Here is a 13,564-nt window from a genome sequence, read left to right on the forward strand (position 1 = left end):
ACTTCTACCACCCTTCTTGTATACGTGTTACCTGTGCTTTCTTCCAACTACTGAGCATGGTTATTTGTTCCAGGGATCTATGGCAGATTATAGTTAGAAGAGGCAAATTCAATATACAATCTGAGAGGGATTCCATCAGGCCACAGAGCTTTGTTCAATTTTAATGATTTCAGCTGTTTCTCAACACGACTGACATTAATACTTATTTCATTCACCTTTCCATGGTACAAGGGTTAAACTGGTGCAAAACTCCTGGGTTTTTCTTTGTAAAAGTACATTTGAAAACAGAGTTAAGCATTTCAGATTTTGCTTTGCTGTCCTCAATTTCAGTTAGTCTCATTCGCTAGGGACTGGAAAATAACTTTAGTGCCGTTAACAGCCTTCACACACGATCAGAATTTCATTGCGTTTTGTGAAAGATCATTTGACAATATCCTGCTATGGTAGTCGCTGAAGGCTTCGTGCATTGCCATCCTGACAACCACACGCGTCTCATTCTGCATCTCTCTCTCTCTCTCTCTATAGTACTAAGCATTGTTTTACACCTATTATGTACTAATCTCTGTTTCTTTAGTGACTGTATATGATTGAGGGGACCTCTCCTTACGAACTGTTCTACTGGGTACATACATATTTAGTGAAAGGTAAAATATTCTTTTAAACTTGAGCCATAGTTCCTCTACATGCTCCTGCCCAGTACTGAATGTTTCCAAGTTCCTCATTGAGATATGACACTACCGATTTTTTTAAACTTGTTTACTGATTATATAAATCTTTCTGCTTATTTTATTTGTCCTTTGTACTTTGGTAATCATTGTTGTCACAACCTCGTCATGGTCATTGATATCAGGTCTGATGTGGACATTCTCAAGGTCAGATCTATTTGTTGCCATTAGATCCAGTATATTTCCATCAGGAGTGGAGTTTCGAACTATCTGTTCTAGCTAGTTTTCAGAGAAGGCATTTAGTAATGTTTCAGAGGATGTGTTATCAAGCCCACCACTAAAAAGGCTGTAATTTTCCCAGTTGATTGCTGGACGATTTAGGTCTCCACTGACAATTGCAGTATGATTGGGTAAATTATATACAAGTAAACTGAAGTTTTTTTACAAAGATTTGGTTACATCAGGAGATGAGTTTGGCAGGCATTTGGAGGATGTAATTACTATTTTATGCCCACTCCTAATATTGAGTCTTGCCCTTACAATCTCACATGCACCTTCAATCTCTATCACAGTGGCTTTGAGTTTCTAGTCTACTGCAACAAAACCACCACCTCCATTTCCCATTAGCTTATCCTTTTGATGTACACTTAAATGATCCCTAAAAAATCTCACTTATATCAATTTCAGGTTTCAACCTATACCTGAAACAACTTCATAATTTCAAGGAGTCATTACAGTCAACATTGTCAAAAGCATTTTTCTAAATCCAAATGCTAAAGATGTAGGTTTGTCGGTCTGCAACCTGTCTCGCAAGATGAGCCGTAGGCTAGTACTGTTTAATGCATGCCTAAATTTCTCCAGAAGCAAAAAAGATCTTTCTGATGTCAGTTTCTATTGGTCATTCCATTCTTCTCTAGGTGATGCACATTAGTATTTTGAAACCATGACTTATTAAAATGATGATTCTGTAAATCACTTGCTTCTTTGTTATTGGGATTGTAATGTTCTTCATGAAGTCACTGGGTATTCCATTTGTCTCATTATCTCTGTCACCCGTCAAGGTACGTTCTCTCAAAGATCCTAATAATTCTGAGGTATTTTGTCTACTTCAGGTGTCTTCATTTAACTTAGGTCTTTTTAATACAACTAACTACAGCCAGTGTGGCAGATTGTCATTCAAAAATTATCAGTAGATCCATTAACTCACACCCTCAATATTCCACAAAAGGTGAACTTACCCGAGCTTCTCACTTTCACATACATGAGATTACAATCATTTAATACTGTATTAAAAAGTAAATTTATGCTGGTTATGAAAAATTGTAATTACCAGATATTTTCCACTTCGATAGCTCACAAAATTCCAAGTGTGCAGCAATATCACAATAGTATATAAGTTGCATCAGAAATTTAGATATTACATACATCAGTTTTGTTACAATATATGCTGATATAAATATATGAAATGTATATAGGTTACTTCAGTTGGTTTCTTTAAAAATACTGCAACACTGCAGTTGTCTCATACTGGCACATTACACTGAATTCATAATTACATAAAATAGAGTTTACAATGTTTGAAGTTTTTGTAACGTCAGGTAGAATATTTACAGTTATAAGTACGAACATTAAAATGTAAATCAGTCAGGTAATACTATTCATTTTCTTCTTCGCTAGCATACTCTTCCATTTCAGCATCATCCATTTCATCATCATGATCTACTATTGCATCTTCTTCTTTCTTTCTCTTGAATTTCTCAAATGTACCATCTTTTGACCACATAGACTTCATAACAAGCCTGAAAACTGCCATTTCATGGCCAAGCAATTTCTGTGAAAAGAAAAGCAATCAGCATCAAAAATTTTGCAGTCTTATAGCTACGGAGAACAAATTATTCATGCATTCCTGTGAAGAACAAAATTACCCTACGTATGTACGTCCTTTTGTGTGCATGTGCGAAATGATAGTTCTTGCTTTTCACTAAAAAATTACACCAAAGTTCCCTTTTCCAGAATTTTTCCAAACTCACCTGAAACACACTCCCACAGATTTAACTATAACATTATTAGCTCCTCTACAGTTATGAAACTAAAGAGCTTAGTTAGGAATTATTACTTTTTTCTTAGAATAATTATTGAGACATGTTTAAGAGGTTCAGTGCTAAAAATCACACAATACAAGCCCCGAGGTAAGAGAAAAAATGGCAAGGAATTCTCCAAGAGTGCATTAACCTTCAGTCTTGTTCTGAGAACAAGACAAAAAGACAGAAATATCATCAAAGTGTAAACTTACTTCCTTGGAATAGGTGTCTATAGTGAATACTGCTGGTCACACAGTTCACAAGAATCTTCAATCCTGGAATCTGTATAGCATGCTAATTTGTGTTAGTGAAAGAAATATTTTTTAAATTTTGTTCTGAAACTGAAAGGCTCCCCAATATCTACTTGGGCCATGTTCAAGGCCTTCACACTGCAACACACAAGACCACCCTAAACCCTTGTCCAGAATGTTACACGATGGAACAGCAGCATGAATCTAGCCATCGGAAAGGTAGATGACCTACAGATTTATTGGTTGAACTCCAAAGAAGTGTAACTGACCACAAAAGAAGCCACATCCAACACACTCTGAAGTACTGTTTGTTGGTATGGGACCCAAACCAATTAAGAGAAACTGGGACTTGAAAATGCCATGCACTTCATCACTGATTAGATCAGTCAGTGGACAGTCACACAGTTATTCAACTAGCTCCAAGGAGGGAGACTACAAGAAACGTGCCATGCATTGCTCAGATCTTTGCTCTCTGAATTCGAGCCCCCATAACTATAAGAGTTAACAAATTTATTACTTTTATGAACTTACATCACATAATATGAGAATAAAATTATTTAAATTCAGGCTTAAACAGAAAGGCACTGACAACATTTCATTCCACACAGAATCTGCAAATGCCCACACACAATCTGCAAAGGACCGGGAGTGGAAGGAGAGGGACCGATTATGGTACACTATGTGGTCTCTCAATGTGGGGATTTGGTAAGTACAAGTTACTCAAGTTTTCTCTCTTAATTACAGCCTGGCTTATGAATTAATCAGAAAACTTTCTCAGCACCAGAGACTATATAACTCAATTTCAAGCATATCCTTTCCTTGCCACCCCAACCCAACCTCCGCCCCTCCCTCATCTGCTCCTGCCACACACACATATGTATCAAAAAAACATTAAACAGCAATTTGTAAATCTCTGCGTAGTATTCTTTCTAATGTAACTATGACTGAGCCACTGGTTATGATAATATATTTAGTATTTCCTCTTACATTCTAAATATAATTAGTTATTCAATAATACAAGAGATACAACCTGCAATAACCCAACAAATGTTAGCCTACAGCCATATGTCAGCACGAAATGTAACCCTACACAACATGGGGACTATACACTTTCATGCATTAAACTATGACTCCCACAATGAAACTGCTTAGATCATCTTAACCTGAACTTGCAGCAAATTTACACAATGAGCTACAATGAAATTTAGGTGAACTCCCCCCCCCCCCCCCCCCTCCCCCCCAACTCTCCTGCACACATGCACACGCACTCACACCCACACACACGCACACGCACATTATTTTGAAAGGAGTGACTAGTGGAAATCACTGAGATAGGATGGACATTTCAGGTCTGACTAATTGCTGCTCACAATTAGCCAAAAAAATGATCTCTTAGTAGGCCATGACACACATCAGGCAATCAAGCGAGGGACAATGCTTCTATCAGACATCTGCGGGATCACTTTCCGTTCCTGAGCAACCCTAATCTGTGCTAGCAGATTCCATAGAATGCTCCATCAGAACTTATACTACTCAGAGTGATACGATCTTCACACTAGTGTGTGGAACTTCTCACCAATGTGCTTCATGTCATCCACAATTGCCTAATTAACGTCATAGCCAAACTGTTGCCAGTATGTCAAACTATTATTACACCACTGTCCCTTCGCCTACCCCAAAAACTTAATCACAAATGACACTACAGAGCCAGCTACCAGATTTAAAAATTCTAGCTTTCTGATAATATCCACCCAAACGTTTTTGCTCTGGTCCAGGCAATGTTATTTCATGACTCCTCCCATAAAAATTTTCAAAGTCCAAGCCCTTTCCTTTCCAGCTCAAGTTTTGTATTGTCCAACAGCTTCTTAAGTTTTTAAGGTGACTAAAGACTTGCCACAAGTCTGAAGGAAGATCTCATATTAAAGTTTATGAAGTGAGATTTTGTGTATATATTCGAACTGGCTATCCTTTCAGTTTTTCTATGCTCATTATCTTTATACATTCTGCAAATATCCTACCCAAGTATCAATGGTGTTACAAACTGTCATCAACATTTCACACAATAATCTGTGGAAACTGTGCTCGCACATTCTTGTACGACATTATTCAGGGGTAGAATCTACCTGCAACTTGTTTTATGCCTAGATTATGATTCCCTTCACACCAAGGCACATTGAATGTATGAAGCTTTGTTAATACTATCACACTCTGATACCACCACTCCTAAAGAAAATGTTATCTATTTTAATCACAACAATATACTTGCCAGGGTTTACAGTACACTGTCCGAGTCTCCTCATTCCTTCAAGCAACTCTACATCTTGGCCTCTTTTTGCAGTTTCCTATGTTGCACTTACTACAGGATTGTTACAGGTGAAAACCACAGAAATTTTAATGAACTGATAAGCTGAGATATTTTAAATTAAATACCAAACTCAGACATGGGTATCAATGATATGTAGTGCTATCTGCACATTTATTGGTCCAAATATCATTCTCACAGCAAATGAATGTTTTAAGCAAGTAGTGTGCTATTGCAAGAATTTATTATTTTGACAGTGACAGAAGGTATTGTTTAACAGTAAAAGAACATGAAAATAATTATGTAATGATGTTTGTGTATGGACAATTCACAGCGAAGACTTCTGCAAACATACTGAAATCTTAATTTTGTTTCTGCCTCTTGTTAAAATACAGAACAAACCTTTTTTAAGATGTAGTTAATGTTTATTTGACCACAGGAAATGTGTATAACACCTACCAGTATGCGAGCTTGTTCAGGCTTTAGAACTTCACCAGCACGACACACAGTGTAATCCTTGACAAGTGTAACAACACCTTTCTGAAGGCTTGTAGGCATGCCGAGAGATCTTAGGTGTGGCTCAATGGAGTGAGGAAATTGAGACAAGGGACCTGCAGGCAATACTATTGTGTCTGTTGCTGCTCCACCTGATCTTGCATAATCACCCTGGCTGAAGTTGTCGAACCACCTGCCATTGAAGAATAAACAACACTACAAAAAATGCATGAGCATTGTTACCAAGAAAATACAGTAAACTAATAATGTGTGTTCTACAGTAAGTAGCCTGTACAAAAGAAGCAAGTACAAAATATGTACTGCTGGTGTTACACAAAGCTTTCAGACAACAACAAATAAAATTTCTGGTAAACCATCAATAAGTTATAGAATTTAATTGTGTTACCAGTGGTGTCCTCATCAACTGATTATGCTATGAACATGCAATCAAAATCAAGGCTAACAGTTGATTATTTGTTTTTGACATTCAATGCCTGACTGCTTTTGTTGTTCAACCTAACATTGATGTTTATTACAAAAAAATAGAAACAGAAAGGTCCTTATGAACCTTGCTACATCTTAAATTTAAATGCTGCTACCAGGATAACAGGTACTTGTGAAACAGCTTTAGATCAGTTTCAGGTCAAGAAGAGAGCATTCAGCAGTTATCTAAAAAAATTTCAATGCAGGCTTTAGTGGCCACCTAGCACAAATACCAACTTTGCTACTTCAACAACATACTAAACAAACAAACAAAATTAATAGTTTATAAAATTTATGAACTAATGAAAAATTTAATGCCTTCATTGACATATTAACTCATTACTTTCAAACTTTATTTTCAAAAGGCTGTAACCTTAAGAGACAGCTGTAGAACAAACAACTGAATGAAAATGGAAATAACAGTTTCATGCCAGGAGAAGATACAGACATTACTACATAAAATGTGTAATTTGAATAAGTCTTCACCCGTATTAAACATGCATTATACAAAACTATTTCAAAATACTAAAACAAGCGAAAATCCAGGACGGAATGTAACAATATTATGGAAACAAAAGTTGATACTCACCATACAGTGGAGATGCCGAGTCACGGACAGGCACAACAAAAAGACTGCCACGAATAAATAAAGCCTTTGGCCATTAAGGCCTTCATCAACAATAGACATAGACACCCCCCCTCCCACACACACACACCTAACTCAAACGACTGCAGTCTCAGGCAACTGAAACCACACTGTGAGCAGCAGCACCAGTGCATGATGGGAGTGGCACCTGGCTGGGGGTAAGGAGGAGGCTGGGGCCGGGAGTGGGAGGGATAGTATGGTGAGGATGGCGGACAGTGAAGTGCTGCAGGTTCGACGAAGGGCAGAGGAGAGATGGGGAGGGGGGGCAAGTAGCAGAAAAGGAGAGAAGTAAAAAGACTGGGTGCGATAGTGGAATGACGGCTGTGTAGTGCTGGAATGGGGACAGGAAAGGGGCTGGATGGGTGAGGACAGTGAATAAAGAAGGTTGAGGCCAGGAGGGTTAAGGGAATGTAGGGTGTATTGCAGGAAGTGTTCTCACCTGCGCAATACAGAAAAGATGGTGTTGGTTGGAAGGATTCATATGGCACAAGATGCGAAGCAGTCACTGAAACGATGAACGTCATGTTTGGTAGCATGTTCAGCAACAAGGTGGTTCACTTGTTTCTTGACCATAGTCAGTGGCCATTCACGCGGAGAGACAGCTTGTTGGCTGTCACGCCCACATAGAATGCAGCGCTGTGGTTGCAGCTTTGCTTATAGATTGCATGACTGGTTTCACAGACTGCCTTTGATGAGATAGGTGATGTTCATGACCAAACTGGAGTAGGTGGTGGTGGGAGGATGTATGGGACAGGTCTGACATTTAGGTCTATTACAGGGATATGAGTCATGCAGTAAGAGGTTGGGAGCAGGGGTTGTTTAAGGATGGACAAGTATATTGTGACAGTCTTTTTGTTGTGTCTATCCGTGACTCAGCATCTCCACTGTATGGTGAGTATCAACTTTCCTTTTCATAATATTGTTTCAAAACACTAAAGAATAAGAGCAGGAAAAATAATGCATTATGATAAATACACAAATAATTCAGCTAATAAAACAAAGGTCATGTAGAGTGTTATGAAAAAAGGAAACTTATGAAGACTGCATCACATATAACTGTACCATTACCCCATTACCACAAGAAAATAAAAAAGTTACAAATCCCTTAGAAGCAATCAACACATTTAATAATTTCTTGACAAATGATGCTGATAATATAATAAAATCAAACACAAATAAGAATATCCACTCCAACAAATATAAAGCAAGCATACGTATTAGATCAGTGGACATCAACACTATCACACAAGATGAAGTAGCTAAAGCAATAAATGGAAATAAAAATTCCAACTTAAAAGAGTGCTAACTTCAAGTAGACACTTTCTGTGATTATTGAAAACATCTGAGGTAATTCAGACAAACAGGATGAACCATAATTCCACCAACAAACTTTCAGAGGATTTCAGTGCTACCATCTGAGTATTTTGTTACGAGGAATCCACAGTCTCCAACAGCTTGTTACCGATTTACTGCATTTTGTTTGGTTTTTGCCCCAATTAGTTTTGTATCTGTATTGCATTACAAATAGTGCACAACAATGTAAGTATTGAAAGTGTATGCTGTGCAAATTATTTCCATTTGCTCACAATAGCTGCTGCCCACGAAAGTAATGCCCTCCTTATCTCATTGTTTTGATGACTGCATTCAGTGCTGCTTATTTCTGTCTATTGTTTCGTTTTCCAGAGGTGTTAGTTGTGTGTTAACAGTGATACACAGCAGTACTATGGATAAGTTTACGGACTGTAATGGAACAGTAGCACAATGAAGTTGTGTTCAGCTGTTCCCACTCACTACAGCCAGCAGATTTCCCATTTGGAGTGTCATTTGCAAATTAGTTCCTATAGCAACATACAGAAAACACCAATTTTTCTGCTTTTGTGTTATTTACACATGAGGGCACATTTACACGAGAGAGATGTTCAACAGTATCATGTTTACACGAGGGGGCATGTTCAACAGTAGGACTAGCCAGATGTGGAATAATGGAAATTCACATGCACAGGTGTGTCAATCCTATCAACAGAAGTTTGCCGTTAACGTACAAGGGCGTTTCACAAACAAGTTTGTGACTCGACCTTACCTATTTACTGATAAACTGAACGGAGTCTTACACAAAATGGTCCTTTAACTTGTCCTCCCACACTTCCTAGAAGAAATGGCGTTGAGAATATTTGCTGTTTCAATATGATGGGTTGCTGGCACACATTGCACTATGTTACGAACCACATTTAAGTACAGTTTGTATGACAATATAATATTGGTCACAGTAGTCAATGGGCAGATTGGTCACAAGATATGAAACCAATGGACTACTTCTGGGTGTGCTAAAGGGTAAGCCTAGTTTATGAAGCTCCAATAGATACTAGCAGGAAAATGAAGTACAGTAGAGCTCTGGTAATTTGAGCAACAGCAAATCAAGGTTCCATGTAATTTGAGCTGGTCATAAGAAAATTGAAATTTTACGTAAAACTTTAGTAAAAACCCATTTTCATATGTTGTCTGCATCTATGTTTTACACACTTACGAGTGTGTTACATTTTCAATTTTCTTTCAATTTTCCATGTACAAGACAAATAAAACTGTTCCACTTAAAGTTTTTGTCCATAATGCACAGACATAACCTTGGTCTCACAGTGCTAATGCATTTCTATTACAGATGGACAGGTACCATTATGTTTCGAGGAGTCTGATTGCTCTTTCTTTGTTGACCCTTCACTAATTGGAATCGCCTTACGACAATTGTACACTGCCTATCATCCTTATTGTTACCCCTATTGTTGTGCCTACTTGGCAACATTTGTCATTAAAATAAGTAACAATACAGTAACAAAATAATGAATAGAATAATTGCTACTCACCACAAAGTGGAGATGCTGAGTCGCAGAAAGCGCAACAAAAAGACTGTCAGAAAGTAAACTTTCGACCATCAAGGCCTTTGTCAAAAGCAGACAACATATGCACACAAACGCAACTCGCACACACATGACCACAGTCTCTGGCAGCTGGAGCCAGACTACGAGCAGCAGGGCATTATGGGAGAGAGAACTGGATAGGGGTAAGGAAGAGGCTGGGGCAGGGAGGGGGAGGGGTAACAGGATAGGGGTGGGGGATGGTACAGTGCTGCTGGGAGTGTGCAGGGATGAGGTGGAGAGTGGGGCAGCTAGGGGCAGTCAGGAGATGGAGGGCAGGGGGTTAGCGGAAAAGGAGAGAAGTAAAAAGACTCAGTAAGTTGGTGGAATAGAGGGGTGTGTAGTGCTGGAATGGGAACAGGAAAGGGCTAGATAGGTAAGGACAATGACTAATGAAGGTTGAGACTAGGACCACCCTGTTGCTGAGCATGCCACCAAACACTGCTTCACAGCCTGTGCCACCTGGATCCTTCCCACCAACACCAGCTTTTCTGAACTGTGCAATATATCCTGCATTCCCAAGACCTCCTGGCATCAACCTTCGTTGTCGTTGTCCTTACCCATCTAGCCCTTGCCTGTTCCCATTCCAACAATGTACCCAGTCTTTCTACTTTTCTCCTTCTCTGCCCCCCCCCCCCTTTCTATGCTCTCCCACCGTCCATCTAACCTCCCAATTGCACCTAGCTTCCCCATTCTCCACCTCGTCCCTGCACGCTCCCAGCTGCACTTTATTGTCCCCCACCCCTACTCTGCTATCCGTCCCCCTCCCCGCCCGAGCCTCCTCCTTACCCTCACCCAGCTGCCTCTTCCATAAGGCCCTGCTGCTTGCAGTCTGGCTCCAGCTGACAGGCAATACCTTCTCCCCATCCATAAAATTCTCCTGCTATCCAATCCCAAATGCCTGGATCCCATATCACATATTGAAACTCTTGCCCTCTAGGAACTAGAGCAACAAGCACAATGCCACCTCAAAAAACTTTCCAACCTGCTCAACAACTACTCCCACCTTGGGCTAACAATGTCCACCGCCTCTACAACAACTTCCAAAACTCCCCCATGTCCCCTCACATCAGACAAGCCCTGTCTCTCAGACCTACTACATTTACTCCACCCTCCAAAACTCCCCCCCCCCCCCCCCACCACTACACAGAATCCAGAATCGAAACAGACCCAAAACACAGTCATGAAACTTCTCTTCAAAAGCCTTAGCCCCACAGAAGCATCAGTCCTTTCGAAAGGTCACCTTTCGCTCCACCCTCAAATTCAATCCTGCAGAACTTGAAGACTTTCACCACCAACCCTACCAATCAAACTCAACCAACGACCAATGCTGAACCCTGCCTGACACAGTTCACTCCTCCATCCAACCTTGATCCACCCCCACTGCCCGCCCCCCCCCAAAGAACCCCCCCCTCCCCCCCCCCCCACTTGTTAACTTTCCAGAATTTCTTAACCCCAAACCTTGCCTCACCATCATTCCAAAAATTCCTCAACATGCAAACTAATTAACATCCACAGAAAGATTGCAATCCACCACCTAAAAACTGATCCCAACCAACCTTATAATCCTACCAGCTGACCAAGACTCTACCACTGCTGTTTTGAACTGCAAGGATTACTTGGCAGAAGGACACTGCCAGCTGTCATATTCATCCATCTACAAACCCTGCCACAGCGACTCCATTCCAGAATTCCAGCAGGATCTCCAGTCTCTCCTCAAATCCTTAGGCCCATCCCAGAAACATCGAGTATAGATTTAAGTGTCAGGAAGTTATTTTTGAAAGTATTTGTATGGAGTGTAGCCATGTATGGAAGTGAAACATGGATGGTAAATAGTTTGGACAAGAAGAGAATAGAAGCTTTTGAAATGTGGTGCTACAGAAGAATGCTGAAGATTAGATGGGTAGATCACATAACTAATGAGGAAGTATTGAATAGGATTGGGGAGAAGAGAAGTTTGTGGCACAACTTGACCAGAAGAAGGGATCGGTTGGTAGGACATGTTCTGAGGCATCAAGGGATCACCAATTTAGTATTGGAGGGCAGCGTGGAGGGTAAAAATCATAGGGGGAGACCAAGAGATGAATACACTAAGCAGATTCAGAAGGATGTAGGTTGCAGTAGGTACTGGGAGATGAAGAAGCTTGTACAGGATAGAGTAGCATGGAGAGCTGCATCAAACCAATCTCAGGACTGAAGACCACAACAACAACATCCCAGAAACTCTCCCGAGTCAATCTCTCTTCTCACCCCTACTACTCCCTGCACTCCTACCTTATTCATGCTTCCTAAAGCCCATAAACCCAACCACACAAGATGCCTCATTGTGTCTGGTTACTGTGCCCCCACTAAGAGAATCTCTGCTCTCATAGACCAACACCTTCAACCTATTACCCGCTGGAACCTACCCTCCTATATAAAAGATACCAACCATTTCCTCCACCGACTCTCCACAGTTCCTGTTCCTGTTCCTTTACCACATGGTTGCCTGCTTGTCACTATCAATGCCACATCCCTGTGAAATAAGATCATCCATGCCCTTGGCCTTACTGCTATTGAACACTACCTCTCCCAATGCCCAACGGAATCCGAACCTTCCTAGTCGCCATGACCAACTATATCCTCACCCCTGGGATATGGCTATAGGCACTCGCATGGCACCATCCTATGCCAACCTGTTCATGGGACATCTAGAGGTATCCTTCCTAAACACTCCTCACCTGTTTCAGATTCACGGATGACATTTTAGTGATCCGGATCGAGGTTGAGGACACCCTATTCACATTCCTGCAGAGCCTCAACACTTTCTCCCCCATTTGCTTCACCTGTTACTACTCAGCCCATCAAGCCACCTTCCTCGATGTTGACATCCACTTCAAAGATGACTATATCATTTACCTCTGTCTGTATCAAACCTACTAACCACCAGCAATACCTCCACTTCAACAGCTGCCACCCATTCCGTACTGGAGTCCCTTCCATACAGCCTAGCCACCCATGGCCGTTGCATCCATCATGACAAGCAATCCCTCTCTAAGTATACCAAGGGTGTCACTGAGGCCTTTACAGATCGTAATTACCCTACCAACCTTGTACAAAAACAAATCTCCCGTGCCTTATCTTTCCAGTCACCCAACACCTCCCAAAGCTCCACCGTCTGTCCATAGAGGAGCATTCCTCTTGGACTCAGTACCAACCAGGACTGGGGCAACTGAATTACAGCGTTTCAACTGCCTCTCGTTGTGTCCTGAAATGAGAAACGTCCTACCCACCATCCTTCCCACTCCTTCCACAGTGGTATCCTGCCGCCCACCAAACCTACACAATATCCTAGTCCATCCCTACACAACCCTCGCTCCCAACCCCTTGCCACATGGCTCATATACTTTAAGAGGCCTAGATATGAGACCTGTCCCATATGCCCTGCCACAACCACCTACTCCAGTCCTTTCACAAACATCACATATATCATCAAAGGCAGGGCTACCAGTGAAACCAGTCATGTGATCTACACCACTGTGCTGCATTATACATGAGTTTGATGTTTGGTTTGTGGGACACTCAACCGTGCGGTCATCAGCACCCATACAAAGTCCCACTTTTTACACAGTCCAATCTAACCATTATTACGAATCGCAATGATGAAGTGATGAGGACAACACAAACACCCAGTCCTCAGGCAGAGAAAATCCCCAACTCAGCCAGGAGTCAAGCCCGGGACCACATTCTATG

At 40.9% G+C, this 13,564-nt stretch overlaps 1 protein-coding gene across 1 annotated transcript in view; it reads right to left on the bottom strand.

The window, feature by feature from the left end:
- Positions 1-1,965: 1,965 nt before the first annotated feature.
- The window catches only part of LOC124624637 (mRNA turnover protein 4 homolog), a 44,358-nt gene continuing 32,759 nt past the window's right edge, over positions 1,966-13,564 (bottom strand). The window contains exons 4-5 of the mRNA XM_047149119.1: positions 5,759-5,987; positions 1,966-2,496 (exon numbers count right to left, since the gene is read on the bottom strand). Coding sequence (XP_047005075.1) covers positions 2,320-2,496; positions 5,759-5,987 — 406 coding nt within the window. The 3' untranslated portion in view covers positions 1,966-2,319. The remainder of the gene's footprint in view (positions 2,497-5,758; positions 5,988-13,564) is intronic.

Source organism: Schistocerca americana, chromosome 1, assembly GCF_021461395.2.
Source record: "Schistocerca americana isolate TAMUIC-IGC-003095 chromosome 1, iqSchAmer2.1, whole genome shotgun sequence".
NCBI classification, from domain to species: domain Eukaryota; kingdom Metazoa; phylum Arthropoda; class Insecta; order Orthoptera; family Acrididae; genus Schistocerca; species Schistocerca americana.